At 40.9% G+C, this 24,264-nt stretch overlaps 1 protein-coding gene across 1 annotated transcript in view; it reads right to left on the reverse strand.

Annotated features, from left to right (window-relative positions):
* Positions 1 to 2,769: 2,769 nt before the first annotated feature.
* The window catches only part of yap1 (Yes1 associated transcriptional regulator), a 26,019-nt gene continuing 4,524 nt past the window's right edge, over positions 2,770 to 24,264 (reverse strand). The window contains exons 3-8 of the mRNA XM_046074340.1: positions 17,171 to 17,289; positions 16,395 to 16,508; positions 9,147 to 9,298; positions 7,324 to 7,451; positions 6,165 to 6,277; positions 2,770 to 5,576 (exon numbers count right to left, since the gene is read on the reverse strand). Coding sequence (XP_045930296.1) covers positions 5,341 to 5,576; positions 6,165 to 6,277; positions 7,324 to 7,451; positions 9,147 to 9,298; positions 16,395 to 16,508; positions 17,171 to 17,289 — 862 coding nt within the window. The 3' untranslated portion in view covers positions 2,770 to 5,340. The remainder of the gene's footprint in view (positions 5,577 to 6,164; positions 6,278 to 7,323; positions 7,452 to 9,146; positions 9,299 to 16,394; positions 16,509 to 17,170; positions 17,290 to 24,264) is intronic.

Raw genomic sequence — 24,264 nt, forward strand, 5'->3', positions numbered from 1 at the left:
GCGTCGGCCCGCCGCACCTCTCTCCCCGCCTGAAGCGCCTGCTTCATAGTTTAAGCTAATGATGAGTGTGTACAGGTGTGCTTTATACTCCTCCGGTTATTCCGTCACACCTTACCGTTCTAGCAACAAGCCAATAGGATTGGAGTGATTTCATTCACGTTCAGACCTGCTTCGCCTAGAGGCGTTCCCATAGTGTCTTAACCGACGCAGTGTCTCGTTCCCCTTCTCGGGGAACCAGGGTTACATACGTAACCCGAGACGTTCTTCTAACATATCACTAAAAATTGAAGTCAGAATTTTAAAGAAAATACATAGTAGCAATTAATGTTTAAGGTACTGATGTTGCTTTCTTTTTATTTTGCAGTTGTAGGTGTGATATGATCTGCTTTTCATTGCTGCAGTCGCTCTTAAATGATGACAAATAGAAACATGGGTTTATTTGGAAATGTGTTTAAGCTGCCTGGTTGAGTAACAGCACACTGTAACCACAAATTAAATTTTGGTCCATTCTATGCCCTGTCAATATTATATAGTGAGAAGAACTTCTGCACTTTCACATCAAAGATCAGGTAAAATATTCTGAATCAGAGGCGTCTTCAGATGAAATAAGATGTTATTTATGTGTTCAATGGCTTGGTGTTGAAAACTGGTGTGGACATAGCAGCTGGGTGTGTGACAATTCACTTAGCACACAAGATGAGCTATATCATTGGGGTCACAAGAAAAGATGAGATGATATTTTAACACTGTTTTTAAGAAATATAGAGGTATATAATGCAGTAAGAGCTTGTAGTAGTAGCTTGTTTTTTAGCTTTAGTTATGTTTTTCGACAATGCACATTTGTTTCTTCAAAGCATTTTTATTTGTTAGATAACAATTGTTGTTGCAAGCTATTTTTCAGAACATTTTTTAAAACAAATTAAGCTTTTAAAAAGTAATGGGGACAAAATCAGCCCCTTCAGAAAGTGGTGGGGACACCTTACCAGTGTAAATGACACCTATGTTCAATGGCCTTGCGACACTGGCAAAGATCCTCAGCAGAGAATTTGTGGATATAAAAAAATCTTCATTGTCCCGTTGCAAGTCATTTAAAATAAATTCTATCTTCTACCCTGCCCTTACTACCCTATCTTTTGTGCTTCAGATTTCAAGGCATCAGCATGATAAACAGCTACACAGGCCTTCAAGGCAATCTGGAAAAACGCATTATAACTGCTTTTCCCTGACATTTTTCATGGCGTCATTGTTTAAGGGGAATATGACACTTTTGAGTGTTTCCTCATGTTGCATCCAATACCAGGGGTTTTCAAAGTCTGAGACTGCGTGTCTCCCCTCAGACAAAGCTTGGGAAACGCCGCCCACCCCACCACATCTTTAGTTTACTTGGTAAGTTCCATACAATTCCTGTATGCCTATGGGATGATGGTTATAACCAAGGGATCAAATAATATTTCTATTATTTGATCCCTTAGACACTCAACATTTGAGCCAAGATAGCCTAATGTTGCTGTTTGACATAACTTCTACACCAAATATTTTTTTTAAAAAAAGGTCTGTACTAAGGCATTTATTAGTTTTTGATGCTGATGGGGGGAAGTTCCCGAAAACTACTGTAGACTATTATATGTGATCTCCATTTGATAAGTACTGCAATAAGTGTTGTAATATTATTTCACTTCCATTCCCAATGTTTCCTGTTCAAATAGCACATCCTTGTTTAAATACAGCTCTCTTTAAAGATCCCACTTTACCTGTCTATTCTGAGTAACACACAGAAAATCCCTCATCCCATGAAAGAAATTCAACAATAATTAATTAATTAAATAACAGAGAGAAAAAGAACAGTATTACACAATACTGTATACTTCCATCTGTTCATTACAGATGATGGCGTAGACGGTTTCAACGTTCATGAGTATACACTGCCCTCCAGTGGTCACAGAGCGCAACTGTATTGCTAGTTTAACTTCTATTTTGAAGGCAATAACCGGAAGTATAATCAGTTGGAGTAAGGTGAATTATAGTCATGTGACTTTTTTGCTATGCTGAGTTTGAATCTTCTTTTATACAGTCTATGGTTTGAACACAACATACACATAGGTTGCAGCTACAATAAATCTCAGAAATGTCAGCTCTTAAATAGTCGAAAGAACACAGAAGAGAATTGATGAATCTATTTTGAAAGAACCTACCGGAAGTGTTAGTATGCTATTTTGTAGCCTAAGCAAGTTAGCGAGGGTCACGAGGCAGATGGATGCTACTTTGATGAACTAAATGTCAGTTCCGCTCTTTTGACTACTAGAGTCAAGTGAACACCCTTGATTTAAGGAGCACCAAGGACGTGCAATGCTGTTTATTTTCTTACCCAACTGTTTAAACTAGCTTATGCGACATTGGACAGTGCCAGAGTGTGTATGTTAAACAAAAAAGTTGTGCAAGGCGCGTGTCACATGCCAGCCAAAGGCATGTATACTGGTCTTTGGTAACCTTGCTGATTAAGCCATGAGATCAATCAGTACTGCTAACTCGGCTGTTGTATCAGTGCGCTATCATGGCCACACTGATGCTAACTTGAGGAATTAAATGTTGCAGTTTTATATACTGTCTGGTTGCAGTTCATACCATAGTTTCATAAGCATGACCACAAGAGGGCAGCGAACAGTTGCGATTGCAAATTACACTTGTCAATCACCGACTGGATGTCAATCACATCGACGCACAGAATTCATTTAAGAAAATTCAATGAAATACATTACCACACAAGGAAAATATTACCACAAAGTATATACTTTATTACAGGCCAATTTCAAAATATCATAGGAAGCAAGATATAATGTAACAGAATTTATTGTTCTAAAACACATGCACATATCTATCAAAAAATGAACAGATCGTTACTGAATATAAATTCATTTCATGTGCATTTAGAAAACTCTAAATACAAAACCCTTTAATGTGTGTGATTAGTTCTACTGCTACAATGACAGTCAACAGCTAATATGCTCTGACAGTTACACACTAGGTAAGCATAAAATCAGGTTTGTGTGACAAAATGCGTCATTGCATCAAAATGAAAACTCTGTAGACGTGCAATACAAGCACTGTAGTGTACCACTCATTTTAGTTGCATTGTTCTCACCAACACTGTTTAACCATCTCAGATCCATAATCAACACAATTTAATGATCAGTAAAATCAAAACTAAAGAGTTTTTCTCACACAGAATAAAAAAATGTTCTTGTTCTCTGCTCTAAAAAATTGTTCCATCAAGTTAATGCTACCAATTAAATATTGGTTGGCAAGAGAATCACTGTGACATCCTCCAAGTCCTCAACCAAGGGCATGCACGGCAGGGTGATTATTCAAAGGTTACTGCACTGATGCAAAGATGCAGTCATGCTGTAAACATCAAAATAATGTGATTATGAGAGAATTGTCAGTGTGTTGTCTCCACTGTGGCTGTAGCAGTTTCTTGCTCAGTGAGAATGTAAACATGTGAGCACTTAAAGAATCACTTGCTTCTCTGTCCTGAAACCTCATCCTTAAATCTCAGTTAGTCACTCAAAACAACCATCTCGCCTTAAAAAATTTTAAAATAGAATCTCTCAGCTAGATCTATTCAGATGTGTCCATTAACACTTTCAACCCACATCATTTTCTCATTAGCTTATACAGTGTGTTCATACAGAAGCTGATTTACAAATCATACTGTTTCTGGATTCTGTGAAAATGGAAGCGAATATAAGTGTTGCCGTTATTACAAAAACATCTTTGGAATCTGCCACATCAATTCCTGACTGAGCTAATTACTGATTGTTTCTTAATTATTTCACACACAAAAAATCAACAATCTGTGAAACTCACTGCCGTCAGTCAAACCCTGGCCTTCTACACTGCCCCTCAACATGACTCTTAAACCTGCTTAAACTTATCCTAGCTGTAGTCTATAAACCCCTTATTTCAACACACAGCATCGGGCAGAGGGTTTCAGCTCCCTCCTTAGGAAGATCGTATAAAACATTGTAACTGTTGTATACTGTCCATTGTCATAAGGTTTAATGGATCAAAGAGCTACAGTTTCTGTTTAGCCAAGAGATCTGCCTTTTTGGTAATTTTTTAGGAAAGATAGTAAAAGCTGCATGTGATCAACAAATACACAATAACATTAATATGTATAAAATAAATCAGAGACGACAAGAGAATCAGCTAAATGGTTAAAACGCCCAAACTGAATCAATCTGTGTCTTGGCAGGCTTCATCTTGGTGAAGTGATGTGCTGTGATAACAGTCGACCCTGTTAAAATGTATTAATTCATCTATGAAAGAAATTAAAAACAAGCAAATGCCATTTGATCTAAGCTACCATACATATGTAGTAACCTAAAAATAAAAGAATACTAAAAAAAGATAAAACAAAAAAATGAATCATGAATTAGGCTTGGATAAGACTGAGATACAAAGAAGCTAGGGCTTAAAAACCAACAGAAATCCCTAAATCCCCTTATAATGTGTTTATAAAACAAAAATACAATTTTGATTATTGAACATTAGATAGAGGAACGAGTGGTTGATGTAAATGAATACAGCCTAATGCTTACTGCTGTATTACAGAAACTTAGTAATTGTTTGTGTTGCTCGTGTCTCAAAAAATACAATGAAGGCACTTGATCTATCAAGGTTTAACTTAGACTTGCTGGCACAGCCAAGCAGCAATGTAATCGGTCCCCAGGCTCCAACCCCCCCACCCCCACCCCAAGCAAAGCCAACATGTCCAAACTAGGCCTCACATTACCTTTACTCCAAATCAGTATTGTACTTTATGCTTCAAATACATCATTTTTGGTTTTTCAGGCTCATTAAAAACAAACAAATGAATAAAAACAAGGCGAAATGTAAAGCTACTTAAGCTAGATGCAACAGTCCCAAATTCCATTAAGTTGTGCTGTGATTCCACGTGATAAGTGACGGCGGTCCTCACAGGTGAGTACATGCACTGCTCAGCTATGAGGGGAGACCAGAGGGAAGGAGCAACCCTGCTCTAGGTAAAGATGCCCTAGATTCACTGACAGACCTGACTGAAAGATTTGGGGACCCTTGCGTAATTGTCTGTTCATGGGCCAGCCTTGAAGACACAGACAAAATAAAGAGATTACACGCCAGTGAAAAGAACAGAACAATACTGCCTCAAAGGAGGTTGGCCTTACAAGCCGAGACAGAGACAGAAGTCCAGAGACGCTTGCTGAAATGTCTTGTAAAAGCATCTATGAATCCTTCACAGATTAGAGCAGGCAGCAGTTCAGAGTGTACGGAGAGGAGTAAGGAGCGCCCCGCTCTGATCTTCTATAACCATGTGAGGAAGCTCTCCTTGTCGATCTTGGTAGCTGCCAGCACAGACTCCATGTCGTTGAGGATGTCAGAGCTCAGGGCCTCCTGCAGACTAGGCATCAGCTCTTCACCCTCCACCGCCATGCTCTCACCCTCTAGGGTACCTAGGTCCACATCTGTTCCCGGAATGGCATCCAGATAGTCAGGGAAACGACTGGGCTGTGTTGCCATGGAGGGTGGAAGAGGTTCCCCTAATGAACAGGAAAAAAATAAATAAATGACTAACCCAGCTAGAAAACATTTTGATCTAGCCAGCTTTGTGCATTCCAGTAGAGAAAATAATTGAATCCTAGTTGTAATTACGAGCAGGGGATTTTGGGAATTTCTGATGGCTACGACATCAACCACATGGTGGAAAGAACTGGCAAGTATCAATGAGCCAAAATGCCTAAAAGGCCACTCTCTATCATTAGTTTATTGTAAATAAAATCCCCTATTAACACTACCTCAATAGATTTGGCAAATTAAAAATAAATTAGAATATATCTGATTTAACAAAGGGCTAGAAATTTGTTATGAAGTAAAATCATCTACACGACTTCAGTTTCCAGTATGTAGTGTGACTACAGAGCTAGAGATGCAGGTAACCATCTTAGAATAATGATCCTGTGACATTATGTTCTTCCTATTCAGCCTACATGGATACAATGTGGTGGTACACAAAACTATTGGGGAAAAAATAAAGCACCCTCTACAATACCGTATCCAAGCTAAGACACGTCCGAATATAGACCACACTGTCTGACAAGTGCTGGTATTTATTTTGTTTCCAGTCTCACCTGTGTCCATCTCGTCCACACTGTTGAGGAAGTCATCTGGAGTGCGAGGGACGCTGTAGCTGCTCATGCTCAAGCCGCTGTCAGTGCTCTCATCCCTGGAGTGGTAGGTCCCGCTGAAAAAAAAGCCACCTGGGTTGTAAACCAATCACTAATAAACATACTTTCATCAAACTGAAGGGAATAAAAAGCTTTTTTCCTCAGCAGGGTTTTTGACTGACCTTCACTGAACTCTACTTAGAAACTGAACTACGTGAGTCTAATTAACTGATCCAACAAAGCAAACGCACTGAGTTATTAAAAGCACACAGGCCAAAAAGTAGCGGTGTGGCCTTAATTCCCCCAGGGACCTTCTGCATACATCCACGTTTCAACAGTTATATCTATTTGAATGACTGTGGTGACTAATCTACAGTGACACCGTTGAAACAGAGCTTCACTTTTTCACCTTCTATTACAGAATACATGAAAAAGAGCAACGATGGATGGGGCAAAAAAAAAGAGGCAGAAAGAAGATATTTGACAAGCCTATACTAATTAGCAGAGGAAAAATATGTAGGCAGAGTATGGCAGAGGCAGGATGAATGAGGCCATTGTAAGAGCAGGGGAGTAGAGGCAACAGGGGGAGGAGGGGAGATTAGGTTGGCCTCTCTACTGACTGGACTACATGTTCTCATGGCCTTCTTGCTATTCAGCTCTTTTCTCACTTCGTCTGCTCATAGAAAAACTAGAGCTGGAATGGCTAATATTTCCCAGAATGCCATGATCAGCATTCCCAGATAGACAGAAAAACCTCCCGTCCCTTCCTAAACGTGGCTATTTTCAGATCTAGTTTCAGTTCTACACCAGAGGTCATCATTGTACAATTAACTCAGGCACAGACCTGCTGGTCTGAATGAGTCATTACCATGTGAAGAGGGTTAAGACCAGTGACTGGTCTTCTGTTTGTACTACTTGTGTAACTCAAACTCAAATAGCCGAGCACACAGATTCCCTCATACGAGATACTTTAAGTCTGACGAGCTGAACCAGAACAGGAGTCCTGGCCAGGCGCACTGACGTCAATCAGTGCACCTCAGCTGTGATTGTACTGTACTAGGGGATATTTTCCTCTCTATAGACACTCGGACATGGACACTCCTGGCTGCTGTATGAAACCAACCTGTTGAGGAATGGGTCAGAGCTGTTGGCAGTCATGGTCCGGGCATCTTGGGCCATAGGGGAGGACACAGGGTTCGTACTGCCATCTTGATCCATACTGGTTGGCAGCTGATTCCTTAGAGCGAGCTCCTGTGGACGATAAGAGCACAAAACCCATGAGCAACACAATCAACCCCACCCCTAACCTCAGAAGCTAATTATACACAGCTACAACTTCAGCCTTATAACCCAGCTGCTCTGCTGTCACTGCATAAAATGTTAAATGAAGGAATTACACAGACTGCCAAGATGGTGCTCTCCATTTCTCCCCATACAGTGTCAAATTACACGAGGGGCCAACAGCAGTTGGAGACAATTGCTTTCTACACATGCTGTATCAGATAAGGCTAAGGATATTAAGACATGTTGTCCTTTTTCATCTCCTTCCCTCTACAGAAGGGTGAAATTACTTGAACGGTGTCACCGTTTTGAGATCTCATTAAACTTTTACAGGGTCAAAGATGACAACAGTCAGGCAGCCAATGGGATGTGACTTTTTTTAGTAAGGATGTAATATTGCTGCTAGACACCCTAAGTGATTGGTAGAGGCTTTTATTGTTTGTGGTTGAGGAGAAATTGACACAGTGTTCTCTGAGGCAAGATGAATAAAATGCTTAATTAGACTTTTAAGGTAACGTTTTTTTTCCTTGTTTGTATTTTGGATGTACTGGCAGTAGTGCGTCAAGGTGTTTCCTTCTTGAACAATGACATTTTTCCAAAATCCCATGCAAACATATAAACAATCTGGTTTTGATTCAGAGGGATTATAAGGGCTGTGTACTGTAAACAATGTATGGTTTTATTGGCTCTCTTTTTGTGCACCACTTAGTCAGCACTCAACTGCCACCAGCAAGTTACATTCTTTGCCACCCTTTCTTCATCATAGTTCTGCCATGTGGAATACATCTGGGTGTGGCAAGTATTGCCCCAAAGTTGAACTCCCTAAACAAGTGCATAGCCTGTACGATTGCACATTTTCCTATTACTATTATCAAGCTCTACTATATTTGCACACATATTTTATCTGAAAAGTTACAGGAATTTGGGATTTACTGGAATCTCTCTCCCTAGCAGAAATCTATCCATGCTAACCATGTTTCTGTTAATTTCTTCCCACATTATGGAAAACATATTGCTCTAGATGACCAGATGCTGTCTCAGAAAGTTGACAATAACCAAGTTACTTAAGCATACGGTGCACATGCTCGGAGGACTTTCAGTAAGGACAGTCCAGAGATAATCTTTTTCCCTCTACAGCCTGGTATATGTACACACTCACTTCCGACATGTGAATGGCATGGTAAACAAAAGTCGCCAGCACCCTCATTTATAATCATAACGCTCTGGTTATGGTGTTATGACACAGCCTTGAGTAAACTACTGGACTTGGCTGCACCACCCAGTGTGGGCGCACAGTGACACATCATGGTTAGGAAGTGATAAAACCACATATGACTCACAAGACTTCATTGCAAGGAGGTCTAACAATACTGAAGACTGATCAAAGGGACTCAAGATCCACCACCATTATATCTATGAATGATGACTCATATTTAAAAGGCCTATTCAAGGTGCACGTTTCATTTTACAACAAACATTTTGCTAACACCCTCATTCAACAAGTGAGCAGTTTGGGGTCCATTGTCTTTCTACTACACTGACAAACTCTAACTAAAAGTACTGACCTCGTGACCTCTTTGCCACAAGTTGTTCCACCATGAGCAGCACCACAGCACTTTCCGAAAGCCCTTTGAATATTTTTTTAAATTTTGAAAGATTCCTGACCTGTGGTCTCTGCCGAAGCAGCTCCTGTTGCTTCAGTCTCAGCCTCTCCTTCTCGATCTGCTGCAGTCTCATCTGGTTGTTGCCTCCCATGACGGGCAGCTGCCCTCCCTGCTTCACTGGAGCACTCTGGGAGATCCTCTGCTGGTTCAGGGCTGCAAAAGAAACAGAAAGGTGTTAAAGTCTGTGATTATTGTCAGTGTAATATGTAGTGCTCATTTTAAACTTTGCATACCAAGACTCTCAGTCTGTGACTTCATATTAAAAGGAAAGAGAGGATAAAGATCTTGAACTGGTGATTCCATCTTCGCCTGAACACAGCAGCTGCTGCTACCACAGTACACGCCAGACAGTTGACCAACGAAGGTTAAAATGAAGGGCAACTGGACTTGGTTGAAGATACTGGAAGACGTTTCGTCCCTTATCCAAAGGGACGAAACGTCGATATCATCGATACCGCTGGTTCGTTAGTGTTCCTTGTTGCTGTGGGAACACTAACGAACCAGCGGTATCGATGACCCGGGCCAACGACCCCACTGAGGTTAAATAGCTGAGTTTCCCTGCCAGTCAGTCAGAACTGAAGAAGTCCTTTGGATAAGGGACGAAACGTCTTCCAGTATCTTCAACCAAGTCCAGTTGCCCTTCATTTTAACCTTCGTTGGATAACTATGACCTGGATGACTGAGAATCTTCATAGACTCCAGACAGTTGAGCATTTTCTTTTTTTCTCTTCTTTAAGGAAATGTCCAAACCCAACAGCAAAAAATCTTTTGGGCAAACAAGGAAACTTCTGGTTTGCAATTAAGAGGGATGGGACACCTTTTTCTTTTTCATCTCCATTCTGTTTTTAGGCTAGTAAGATACATGTAGCTTTAACAACAACAATGTTGAATATTGAATGTAAAATACATATAGGATCTCCAACAGACTATAAATACCATAACGTCTCTGCTACTAGACCTTTTAATGCTTGGTGCATTTAAACGTTGCATAACAAGACTGACAACTTGAGGTGAACTTGTAAGAGTGGAGCCAGTGCAGCAGGTTGTGTAGGACAAGTGAAGTCCCAGCACAAGTTTTCCACCTAGTGTCTGAAACAACTACTATTCCTGTAAGACCTGATCCCCTCCCACTCACTGACTAAGACAGGCTTTGTTACTTTTGTACATTGCATCAGTTATGACTTATCCTTTCATTGTGAGTTTTGTTTCCTTCTAAACAAATCACAGATTATCCCTCAATCCCTTGATGGGTCCACATCAGCTGATTTAATACAGACAATATGAGCACAGTGTGCAAATCAAACAAATGAATAGAGAAATTAATCAAATAGACCTACCTAGATTCTAACACTGTACCATTATTAACTTTAGTTTCAAAGTTCTTTCACCCAACAAATATAATTGCATTTTGGCACCAACAACCTCACAACATGTTTACAATTTCAGAACAAATGTGTGTGTATTGAGAATACAGCTGTTCCCAGTGAAATCTATTCTTTACTCTAGCCAGGGAGGGTCAAATAAACATGACTATATAGCAGCACAGCAATGCAGCAATCTATGCATGCAAAGTAGGTCACACGTTTTATCACTGTTGTAGAGAAAGAGAAGCAAATGCACTAGACCACAAGGGGTGTAACAGTAATGGAACCAATGAGGAGCACTGTTTGCTTATACGCTTGAAACCCCAACCAAAACAAAGCCTTGACAAGGGCACAATTTTCATGCGGGGCTGCCTCTCTCTGTGCTGTCCTGCCCGCCCCGGCACCTTTCTCATCACCATTCAATCACTGTCTGTTTACACTATCTCAGGAGCTGAATGAACCATGGCTCAGGGCTCTCCCTGTGAAGCTCTGGAGGCTCCGCCCTGCCCTGCCTTCCATCTCCCCCTCCCTCCCTCTCTGTCTACGCTGCCTCCCCCAACAACCCCACCCCAGCACATACACATGCAAACAAACACACACAAGAGTCATGGAGCTGCCGCCTCCTCTCTCCCACACACATCAACTTAAGCCATGGGAGAGTGTGTAACTTCTCTCCGCTTCTTATCTTTAGCAGATACTGAGGCCTTTTGTGGCTGGATCACTCCACTATCAAGGCACCATCAGCTGTTCCCAAGGCAGAGGTGCTGCACATGGGCCATGTCAGCAGCTGTGGATCGGTTAAGGCCTGAGCTTTGAAGAAGAGCACGTATGAAATAGGGAGGGGAGCCATATGGAGAATGATTCACTGATGCACATGTTAAAGGAAACAACCTGTGTGCAATTTTGAAGAGAAAGTAAAGACTTGCTGTAAAATTATTACCTAAACTTCCATCAAAGTTTACAAAGAGACTATCGGTTCAACTTTGACCTACCAAACTTCCCTAACTTTCCATAGTTGTTCTTAAAATGTCAGCTTATTTAGAAATGTGGGTCATCTGTCTGTTCGTCTTCTTGCCACAACTGATTTTGTTCCCAGATGTAATCACTCAGTACAATGTTATCATAGCCAATTGAAATTATGGCCGAACCTATGTAAAAAAAAAAAAAAACAACCCAAGTTGAAACTAACTGGAATTTTCCTTTAAGGTGTGAGTTCTGAACAAGAGTACACATTAAAAAGTGATGGGGGAACATAATGGATAGAGATCCAACAATAACAAGACCGTATGTTGACGAATGCAGTCATATAGCTGAGTTTCTACTGAACCACCAAGCCAAGGACTCCCTCATAGACCAAACAGCTAACAGTAACCAATGTTACTGGAGGAAGTATGCATAAACAATGAGCATATCAAAGCAGGGAATTAAATCTTTGGGTGAGATACGAGCGAGGGACAGGTTCAGTTCAGGGCCAGAGTGATAGCATGAAAAGAGGCCAGGGAAGAAATGTGTGTGTGTGTGTGTGTGGTTTTGGAGGGTTGGTTGAAGTCAGCAGCACATATGGGCGGTGATAGCTGGTGGGCCAGGCAGATAAGAGACAAGTTAATGCCTTCTGCCTTTTGTTGTCTTCACGCACCCCTGCAACACAACGAGCCAGCAACACAAGCCCTTATCAGGCGATCACAATGGCAGGCATATTACACCACAAGATCACTTGGTCAGGTATGGTTCTGCCAACTGTGGGAAGTGGTCTATGGGACCAGCGCACACCACCTTTGAAGGCATTGTAAATATTTGTCTGTTGTAGATTTAGAAGTTAAAAAAGGCCCCTTGGTAAGGTGTTGTGTTTCTAACACAGAGATAAGCAAAGTGGCGAAAAGGTCTGGATGTGATAGAAACAGTGTTTTATCATCTTGTTTCAACTGTGAAGGTCTAAGTAAAGGTAGTCTGTGTGGACCTGGCTCTGCATGGCAAGGAGATGGAAAAAACCAAGCAAGTCAGGAAATATCAACAACATAAGGAAGCCTTAGTGAGAATTATTTTAGTACACAATAGGTTCAAATAGGAAGTTCTTTTGGATTTACATGTCATATTATTAATATATATATATTCAATTGAGACTGAGATACAAATATAGCAATGCAATGAGTTTTCTAATTTTACTCCAACTACTGTGAAAATCACCAGGAACGTGTCCCTGTTAAAGGGTCAGTTCACTCAAATTTCTTGACTTCTTCAGTAGGAAGTAGCTCCAGTAACAATGGTTCAAAGCAAGTTCAGTGGGTTATCCAAAGTAAACATGTTTTTCCAAAAGTAATTTTTTAGATGCTTGTTGCACACAAAAACAAAGTTCACTTCACCTCCATTGTATTGGAGTGGGTGCAGGAAAAAAAATCAACTAAACAAATACCGTATGGGTAAGTAAAATATGTACTGACCCTTAAACTTCTACTGGCTCACTGCTGCCTCATCAGCTAAGTATTTTGTGGTGGTGGCATAATTAATAAGGTGCCAACCTATTGCCAAAATACACAGTAGAGGCAGAAAAACTTTGCATGACAGATAATGTAGCAATGTGTTTTTTAAAGCCTTTATATTAAGGTTTCAAAATAAAACATAAAACTCCCAGAGGAATTCTTTATCTTGTACAGAAAACAACATTTCCACATAGGCCAGCCCCCTTGCGCACTCATTGCATGTTCACTGTTCACCACCTCCTTGGATCTTAAAGAGGATGCATGCTTATCCCGTCGGCATTTTCCCTCTGTTCCTCCTATTTTCTTTCTTCCCCTTTTGCCTTGCCTCTCCCTGCCCCCCACCTCCCCTCTCACATTGGAGTTCTTTGACTGAAAAGGTCTGGAACAGATTAAGAGTTGGACCAGAGAATAAAGAGGCCTGGCAGAGATTCAAGTCTGTCTGGAGCTAGAGCAGAATGGGGCTGTGCCTGCACTGGGCCTCACGCAGGGGAAAGCCAGCCGGCAACAACCCTCAGTTAAAGGCGCTCTGCTGCTTTTCTTCTCAAAGCTCAAATTAGCCTCCATTATCAAAGCAGCTGGCTTATGATTGGAGACCTACATAGCAGCAGTATGGACGTTTCTGAAGCAGAGGAGCCCATTTCTAAGCACACATACTAACTAATAATAATTACAAAGAATAAAATGAGGTTTTCCTTCAAGCACTGAGTCCTACTTTTGAAATATCAAGTAGTTTGCATAGCATTTATCAATCTTTCTAAAATCGAAATGATCAATATAAAAGCACCTCTGTGGCATAAGCTAGCAACATCAGTGCAGGTCATGCTAGCAATCAATGTGACGTTACTGAAGGTCACAGGAGCCCCAGAACCAGCATAGATTCTGAAGACATATTTAGGGCTTTTCTCGAGGGGGTCAATGATTGTCTGAGACAAGAAATTAACCACCTGGGACAAGAAATCGATGGCAGACTTGACAACCTCCTGACGGAAATGCAGAGGCTATCTGGCTGAGTATGAAAAGCGGACATCCGTGTGGAACAGGTGGAGGGATTTGTGGTGGAGGCGACCAAAGCGCTCTGCAACTGCATAAAAAAGTAAACAGTCCTAATCAAAAACTAACGGACTTACAGTCCTGGTCTAGGAGAAACAACATGTAAATCTTTGGAATGGCAGAGGGAGAGGGGGGAAACTTGGTACCACACTTTATTGCGAAACTCCTCAGGAGGAAGTTGCCATTACCACAAGATTGGATCTGAAAATACAACGGACTCAATGGCCCCTGGCGCACAAAAACCGACCCGAAGCCCCACCAAGACCTATCATTATCAACTTCCAGGAGTTCACAACCAAGGAGATGGTACTGAGAAAATCTTGGAAAAGGGAGGCATAGCGGGAGCTGAAGAGACACACATTCCCTGTGGGAGAGCTGGAGAGAGCAGCCTGGAAACACTGTTTCATGAGCAGCGGGTCGCTGTAAGAGATGGTCAGCTGCAGGTGGAACATGATGAATTAAAGAAAACATTAAGAAAACTTGAGAAACAACAACAAAAAGATGAGGACCAAGGATTAACAAACCAGATAGAAGAACTAAAAAACTAATAGAGCACATCTTGAATGACAAATTAGAAAAAAACACCATCACAGAAAGAGGTTGTGATATCATTCATCCCAAAAGACTGCAGTGAATCTTACAATCCAATTTCTAAATTTAACATAGATTATAAATTGTTTACATCTGTAATCTCAAAACAAATTGAACACTTTCTGCCAGATTTAATAAATGAAGATCAGACATGGTTTATAAAATGTCTGCAAACATACGATAACATCAGATGAACCCTACACATTATAGAACAGGCAACATCTAAGTGCAGTTCTGGTCTGTCTCATCGTGGAAAGTTAGCTGGCCTTGTCTGTATAGAGTGCTAGAAAGGCTGGGATTTAATAACCAATTTGTTAGGTGCATACAATCTTTAAGATACAAGCATACAAGATATTCCAATAAAGATCAGTTGGCATCTGACAGGTAGTTATCTACAGGCACTCACCAGGGCTGCTATCTTAGCCCCTCCCTTTTTGCAATATTCATAGAGCCTTTCAAGCTATCACACAAAACAAAGAGCTGAAAGGAATCAATGTAGCAAAAGAGGAGCATATAATAACTTTTTTGTAGATGATATTATTACCTATCTCCAAAATCCAAACCTTACACTTCCTAAACTTAGGACAATTATGAATGACAACGGTCTGATTTCAGGTTATAAAATGAACATCACAAAAACACAGGTACTCTCTCTAAACTCTTTTGTTGTCGATTTTGTCCAATGTAAAAATAAAAAAAATTAAATAACATGTTGGTTTGTTTTTAATCTAAATTACCAAAAGATAAATAACATCACAATGAGCAACATAAGAGGATTATATGTATAAATGTGAGCTTTTAGAATTAAGTACATGAAAAGATTTTCTCTGATGCAGAACAAAATTATGTTTGATGGCACATAATGAGTTAACATGGTCTCTTTCTCCCTCTCACTCGCTTTCAGGGGCCCAGCAGCCTTGTGTGTTCAAGACTTATAAATCTTCAAAGAGGTTCACCGACCAGAGCCGCCATCTCTTACCAGCTGCCCCACTCCCCTTAGAATTCTGTTTTGAACTTTCCTGCCTGCCCTCAGAGTGAAACACGCAAAAAATGCCCTTTAAGTGCCCAGGCTCGATAAAAAGTGACGTTAATATTTAATAATGTTATGTGTAACACATGTTGCCTTTGTGAACCACAGTGAGCTTCCCTGGGTAATGCTGCTGTAATGAAGGCACCTGAAGCATAAATGAGTCAGAGTGACATAAGCAGGAACCTTCATCTCTGAAGTCTTCCTGGTACAGGAGGATTAGCTCATTCCCATGGCCACCAAGAAATCTCAGCACACAAACCTGGTCTTGTCACTAATTCACCGGGCTTGGCCACCACACACTGAAAGCTAACTGTCAAACTTTAGCTTGGCCAGGGGGATTAATGGCCAACTCAGCTGTTGCTCCAACACTAAAATGGCTGACAAAAGGTTAGGTGCAGATTTTGAGGGTGGGGGTTTGGTGAAATCTGTTTTATGACTAGTCACTCCAGAACAATGTAGCACCTATGAATCATACAGAATTGAACTCAGTATTACAATTGTGGTGATATGTCTCTTAGTGATAAGAAAGTCTTTACTGAGGGAGCTGTTCTTGGTATAACACCTGTGCCCTTTTTATATAAATATTATTTAATTAATTCATTAATATGTCTTATAACTAATAAAGTAGCTAGCTAGAATGACTTTTGGCCTTAACTTAAACAAATAGAACATACATGGTGTGTTACTTTTGTAAAGAACTAAACAGAAAAAAAAAAGCCTGTCTATAGCAAACTCACCAAAGCGTGGGTCAAGTCGTGGGTCAAGCCAGGATGTGGTCTTGTTCTTGTGGTTAATGTAGTAAATTTCTCCCTCTGATGTAATAGCTTGTTCCCAGCCATCAGGGAGTGGGCCTGTGAGATGACAGCCACAAGTAATGTTGAAGAGATGCTGGTAGTTCACTCACTGCTCAGATTTTCTTTTATTGACATACTTGCACAACATACAGCATTTCTTAAGTGTAACAGACAATTGGGCATAATTACAGCATATTATAGACACTCTCTAAGTAGAGAAGCATTAATATTAGATATACATAATTATGTGCACATGCTAGGACATAAATAGCAGCATATTATTTTTCATCATTGAGACTGTAACAAACAAGCCTATATGTCAAAAAATTTATTTATTTATTTATTTTATTTACCTATAGGTTGCCAGATGGAACAGTGACGACAGAGAATACAGAGATCTGTAAACTCTGTAATCTGTGAGTCACGGAGCTCCCAAACATGTCAGACAGGACCTGTCACGTTCTACCTCAGTCTTACCTAACCTGGGGCAAATTCCAACTGCATAGACATAACTGTGGTAGTCTTAGTGACATGTAAGAACTAGACTAGATTGCTTCGGACCTCTACTGTATGTTATTCGAAAGAAAATGCCTAGAAATAACATAAAGGAAATGTAATTTTGAGTCTGAAGCTGAAACCCCCGCAATATGACGAACATTATCTGTGATACATGGTGCTGCTTAGTGAAACTAAATTTAACAAAGTCAACATATACACACCACTGGCTGGGTTCATAATGTTCTGTTGCTGGACTGGCACAGAACTGGGTGGGGCAGCCTGGTTCATCTGGAGCAGGGCCTTGCGAGGATCTTGCCAAGTGGTGGTCTGATCAATGTGGCTGTAAGAGACAAGATAGCCAAGAATAAAAAAGTCTGAAAAATTATCATTACTGTGTTTCTACCAGTAATCAGTTGTAAGTTCAAACCAGGGGCCATATCAATGCTAAACAGCAGGTCACATACAGGAAATGATGACTCAGAGCAGTTTCAACAAGCTCTTCAATGAAAAGACTGAATCTAACCCCTGATTTCTGTAAACAGTGACTGTTACAGGAAGCCTAACTCAGCTGTGTCTGTTTGGACCCAGTCTGACCTCACAGATGAATGTAGTCACATACAGCTTTCATTCTTAGTTTGGATAGGACTGTTTTATTTTTACTATAATTTACTTAAAATTGTATGTTATGAAACAGAATGGAGACACAGCATCTTGTTTTGAATTAAAATAACATTATAAATAATTAACAAGACCAAACAGTAAACAATAAAAAATAAATCAAGTCAAACATCTGTGACTGTAGGTAAGATGAACACTTCTTCTTGGGGAAAAAAAGAGGCTATGATTGGTTTCAAAACAACTATTGTAATGTCAAACAATGTTGCTCCATCTATTTTATGGCTTGTCTTTGCTGGGACAGGAGTGGGGGCCGAGGGAGTGGGCATTGTGTGGCATTCTGTGAAGGCATTGATAATTAGTGCTTTGTTGGTACTTGTTGCTTGATTAAGATGGAAAGCTAATACAGGAAGCCCTCCTCTCCTGAGCAGGACCCTCTCTATTGAGGGAGGGTCAGTCCCGGGGCTCAACGCAGGGGGTCCTTTTTCCTGGAAGTGGCTCGGACACTGTGGAGCTGTGGAGTGTCAGGGGCTTTAACAATCTGGCGCCACATTTACAAAGCTTTCACCTGCTTGACAAAGGCGCAGACTGAGCTACGACCTAAAACCCCACTATTCACTTGTTCTTTTTTTGTTTTTTGAAACATCCCATTTAAGAGACCCCCCTCACCTCAAACAAATAGGCACCAAACTCCAGTAGCTTGTTTATGTAACACCACAACTCTTACATTTATATTGTTGCAGTGGCTGAATGATTTCAAAACACAAAAATAAAGAGTCTGCTCATAACGCAGTTAAATAGTACCCTATCTATCTTTTATACCATGTAATAATCATGTTCTGGATATATTTTTCTACCCAATGCGATTCTTCACAATTCCCTGTTAATATGATCCCAGAGTGCCATTAGCCCAGATTTTGAAACAGCTGGGTGAAGTGCGAGATTCAGAGAGTTTCTCTTGGCCTCTGCGGTAATCCCAGCCTGCCTGTCTGCTCTCTATCCCAGGATAGAGAGCGAGAGGGCCTGACTCAGCACTCCTCCCCCCCGCACAATGCAACCCATTTTGAAGCCCCCTCTTGTTTATGCTTTACTGATCAAAGGAGCTGCCAAATCCCCTACCAAACCCTCCCCCAGCCCTCACACACACACAACCACCACAGACCAAGCAAAATAGCTGGAACTGCTCAGATTGGAGGGGCCCCTTGAGAAAGAGGGGTCACAGGGAGAGGGGTGAGACAACTACAGAAAAGAAAAAAAGAGCGAAAAAGGAAAAAAAACATCTACGGAAGCAATGCCTCTGAATTCCATTGGCTGTACGAGTTGCTGTGGTCCTGTTACTCTCTGAGCACCCGCCCTGCCCCCTTCACTGCTTTCTTCCCACTCTGGAAACTATGACATTTATTATAGAGGGAAGGGGAGAACAGGGGAGGAGACTGGGAGAGGAGCACTAGGATAGGGGAAGGGAGGGCTTATCATAAATGAGAGGCCTGCACATCCAATTCAGAACAGAAATGCTACAACTGGAAAACACAGATGGAAATATACAACCTCCAGCATCTGTGATTATAAATACTTCTCTGTCCCCCCCTTAACTCGTGCTTCTCTTAGCATAGATGAAAGTACAAATATTGAATTTTCTATCAAAACCTAGCATGCGAGGCTAACTTTTGTAGTTCAAATAAATCAAAACAGATGTAAACAAAGCTTCAGTTCAAAACAGAGGACATTATAATCACAAATCTGTGATAAAGTCCACACACTTTGAGAGCTTCCAAGTCAGCACTGCACTGTATTCAAAGAGCCTGTGTGTGGGAATTCAAGAGTACTGGTAAATGAGTTACCAAGAGCCAGTAATTCATCACCAGGTGTTAAAACTAAAAGATAATCCATTCACTCAACCAACCCCGAACCCTATATGGCCCGGGCTATACACAGCTTCCTGTAGGCGAAACATAAAACAAAACAATGTCATAGCAACTGTTGGGCCGGCTGGAGGCCACCAGTTGCTGTTAAGAATTGCTGATGATCTGAAACCTCTACAGCCACAACTGCTCGGTGTTGTCTTTACATGTCTGTGACACCACAGCAAGCTCTACAGGGCGGCCACCGCACCCTCCCCCAACCTCTATCCCCAGGGGCAGGGCAGTGGACGGGGAGCCTGGCCTCTATCCATACTAATGCCGTTACATTTGATAACATTGTTCACATGTAAAGGTTTTCCAACCAACTGCTTTTGGTAGTTTTCTAAAGGGTAGTTGTCCAAACTGACAAACAAAAATATTTAGCTGGCACTTAATGTAAACTGTTAACAAAGCAGGCATGAATGGAGGGCTCCCTTTTTTCAAATTCAACCACTTTAGAGAGCGTTTTCAAAAGGAGCATGTTTTTGGTGTTCCAACATGCAAACCTATTGTGGACGATGGGCAGAAACAGTAAAAAATAAATAAATAAATAAGTTTTAGCATTATTGAGGACATGGCATGTTCTGTATTATAATGTGAATGACCAAAGGCCAAATATAACCCATCATAAGCTTCTTAAGGGGCATTGTCTGTAAATTGCCAGGTACTGCATCAAAGGAGAGTAAAGTGGTTTAAACATGACCCATTATCAAGTCTGCTGCCTGTAGTGTGGTGCTTTACTTGCTAATTTTTGCTCAGGCTGTCATCATGGTTGACTGTGCCTTAGCAGAGCACTGAGTAGGACTCTTGATTCACCCAGGCACTTGACATCTCCTTGACTGATGGCCCAATTATCAAGGTGGCGTTTATTGTGCCAGCGTTATTTATAATATGTCTTTGTGAGGAGTAGGGAGGGGGACCTTTCGCATAAAGGTTAAACTTGACTTTGCTTTAATTATTTGCCATTCAACTTTTCTCTTCAGTAACAATCACATGGACCCTGGACCAACTTGTGTTTTTTTCTATGCCAAGACCATTGAAGGTATAACTTCTCTCTCAGTAGTTAAATGTATATCTGTAGATGTAAAAGATTGCAACTGGATCAAAAGTTTTTACTGGATTCAGCTTCAAATGAGCAGATGTTCAACATCCTTAAAGAGATCCTTGAAGAGAAGTAGTATGACAAACTTCCTAACACATGCCTGTTTACACCCGTGAAAACTGTGGTGTTTACATCTGGCTTTGAGGAGAATGTTCTATCCAAAAATAAGGGGTTTAAATGTCTCTGAATAAGCTCTACTACCTGCCAAAACACCAGATCAAAGCTACATCTGAAGCCAGCTTGACTGTTTATTCCATTGAAATTGTCCCCCTTCAATGCCAGATGTCAAAAGTTGCATTTCACTGGTGTAAAACAGGGGAGTGACAGTCTGGGGAGTGCAGCAATGATGAAACACGCCCTACAGCTGAGTTGTCAAATGTTAAAAATGGGATCCTCAGGCCACAGTGGCTCCACCCAGGGAGTATATGCTTGGAGGGTGATTGAAGCCGATGACTAAAGAGTGCACTGAGGGAGGCCAAATGTAATCATGCCTCTAAGATGAGGATGACCACCTCCACTCTGGTTGACTGGGGATGCCTGGCTGCTTCTCTATCAGCACGACATCATCAAGAGAGATTATTGGGGCAACCTCTGTGACCCTATTGTGGCTTTAAGTTTGCCTTTGAAGGAGGATTTGTATCATCATACTTCCTAATGAAGCAACTAATTGACAAAGTACCAGGACTGAGTGTACCTAGAAAGGTTCAGTTTTACTACAGTTTATTTTCATTAAACTAATTTATTTCTCAATTTAGGGAGAGCCACGTGAGATTAATCAGCCCTCAAAGGTTTTAAATTGTTTTTGCAAAAGCTGTGGCTAACTACAGTATGTTGGCCTCACTACATAAACACTGAATCTAATAAATTAGTAGACTCTCTTGGAGTATCACAGCTGTCATTTATGCGTAAATACATTTAAATAGTAAAAATAATAAAAAAAAATGTGTGCATGCTGCAACTGACAACAAATATACAAATGTCCCTTTATTTTGATATTCAATTGCCATGAGGTGCAATGGTTTGAGTCCACCTGAGAGGGTCTACTTCTCAGATACTACATCTCTGTGGAGATGCCCTCAGTGACAGTGGAGGCATTGATGTCTGGAACAGAGGTGTTACATCAAGACTTTGGTAAACACTAGCCTGACTTTCTCACAGTCCCATTTGTGTACTGAGCTGACATGCCCCAGTTGAACAGGAAGGGCCTTGTCTGTGTGTGGTCAATAAACCAAAAGTTTGTCAAACACAAAGTTGCTCCAAATGAGGGCTTCACGCAGGCTTACAGCCCAGGCTTCCCAGCACCATTTGTGACTGCCTGAGTGGCCTCAGTTCATCACAGCTTAACTTGAAATCCAATTATTAACTAATGAATGAATTATATAACAGTTGATGTTGAAAACATTGAAGTATTATATATAATGTTTACATAAGATGCTGAGCATAAGATCAGTGTTTGCCAAACCATAAAACTGAAATCCATTTTAGACAATGGACAGACAGACAACACTGCTGTGATAATGAGAGATGAGATGTTTACAACAAATGTGGTGCAAATTTAAAAAGCTGGCCAGGTAACTGACAACTTCATTTTCCCACATCATTAACACTCATAAGGCACATCTGAGGGCTTGGACAGAACAATATTGATAACCAGATTGAAAATGACAAGCAGCACCCCAGCTTTAACAGTGAAGCGGGAATTATTGGTAGAAATTTGTTAAAATGCTCACCTGACTAAAAGACTGCAATGGTTGTTTTTCATTATTCAATAAGAAAATATTAGAGATTTTAAAACAAGAAACATCTATTTCTGTTTTACACAAGCTAAATATTACTACGAAGTACAATCATCTGCTGGAAATCCCTGTGTGATCTTGTAGTCTAAATCAGCACTACACAGATATCAACTGTATACAAGAGAGCATAAGGTCCAAGTAAACACTTTGATCTCTCCTACTCTAATATGGGCTCTCTTTGACTTTCAGATAGTGTACATTCAAGCTAGACAATTTATCAGTCTGTTTAATTTTTCTGGTTAACCATGGGTGTGCAGCCTTACAGTGTAAATAAACACAGAAAATGTTAAAGTTAGTAATAGCTTATAATACAGTAAAGGTAAAAATGTTTAAATCTGGCCAAATGTAATAATTTGATCATTTACAATCACTGTTAAATATGGAAAGACACAAGTCAGCCATTCTGGTTGTGGGAAACCAGCCTCATCAAATCATTTCAAAATCCAATTGAGAAAAGACGAAAGTGTCCATCAACACATAGCTCTACCTGCCCCTGAGGGCACACAATAGCAACTCCCCCAAAGCTTTCCTCTGCTTAGGGCTGACTTCCCACGGACTAAAAGCTCATTCAAAGCTGCATTTAATAAGCGCCCGGAAACAGTGATTACCCCTCCTAGTTTACCGGTGTGTCTAAATTAGAAACCTTCATTAGTTTACGACCCAGCCCTGGAGACCGGCCCTGCCCCCGTCCTAGCACTAAGCAAGGTGACCCAGCCTCCCTGCCCCTGCTGTCATAAATCAAAGGCCATAGCAAACTGCTGGAAGAAAGAGGAGGAAAGGTCAACAGACTTTAATGACAGTCTCCCAGTCTTCTCCCAGCTTAAGGTGTTTGTTTTTTCTGTAACAACCAAAACAAAAAAGAGAGTTCTGCAGGAGATTGCTCACATCTGACTCATATTTCAATTAGGGTTACTAGTACCAATTATTTTCATTAATTATAAAATTGCAGAATTAAAAAAAAACTAACATATTTTATCACTATGTCCCTGAGCCTCAGGGGATGTTTTTAAATTTGAACAGTTTGAAACCCAAATTTACAATGACAGAAAACTGAGAAAGCAGAAAATCCACACAACTGAAAAGATGGAAACAAATATAGTTCAGCATCTTTTCTTGATAAATGACTAATATTATATATTGATTATCAAATGACTTTGCATTAATTTACTGGGGACTGAATAATCAAATGATCTACTAATTGTTTCAGCACTAATCACTCTTCAAAAGAAGAACTCATCAGGCCAAGCTGAAGCTGTCAGCAGCACTGTTACACTTGCAGTAGATCAATCACTCATTATAATTTACACCAAACTCCTGGCTTGACAAGAGCTGAACATTTCAGTTTCCAAGAACATGGTAAAACTCTTAAGAAAGTCGTTGCCCTTTCTCACCGCCATCTTTAAACTTCATGTCAACCATTTGTCTATTTTGGGAAGGCTCACATGAGTCTCAACAGGCCTGTGGTCTGAATAAAGATCACTGTTTCACTGCTGGGACAAAGGGAGGGTCAGGGTTTCTCTTGGCCCCTCTTCTAGTCATCTCCACATGGCTGCCATTTAACTCCATTCACACAAAAGAGGCACCATCACAGCGCCATGGCTCCATTCATACCAAAACGGAGCCTGTCTTTTAAAGGGAGTGGGACATCGGCATTCGCAGGGCCGCTGTGACTCATAGAGGCCAAACATTCCCAACTGTGTGATCCTATAGTTTACTAGTATAAAACAGAGCAGGAAGGAGAAGACAATTATTTTTAAAAAAACTTTCACCCTGAGTTGCTATCTTTCTAAGGACAGTGGACACCTGAATGTAATGTGAGCCCCAGCTTTCTGCTCGGCTGTGCTACATGGTGACTGACTCCCCCCCCCCCCCCCCCCCCCCCCCCCCCCCCCCCCCCCCCC

This window comes from Micropterus dolomieu, linkage group LG17, assembly GCF_021292245.1.
Source record: "Micropterus dolomieu isolate WLL.071019.BEF.003 ecotype Adirondacks linkage group LG17, ASM2129224v1, whole genome shotgun sequence".
Taxonomy (NCBI): domain Eukaryota; kingdom Metazoa; phylum Chordata; class Actinopteri; order Centrarchiformes; family Centrarchidae; genus Micropterus; species Micropterus dolomieu.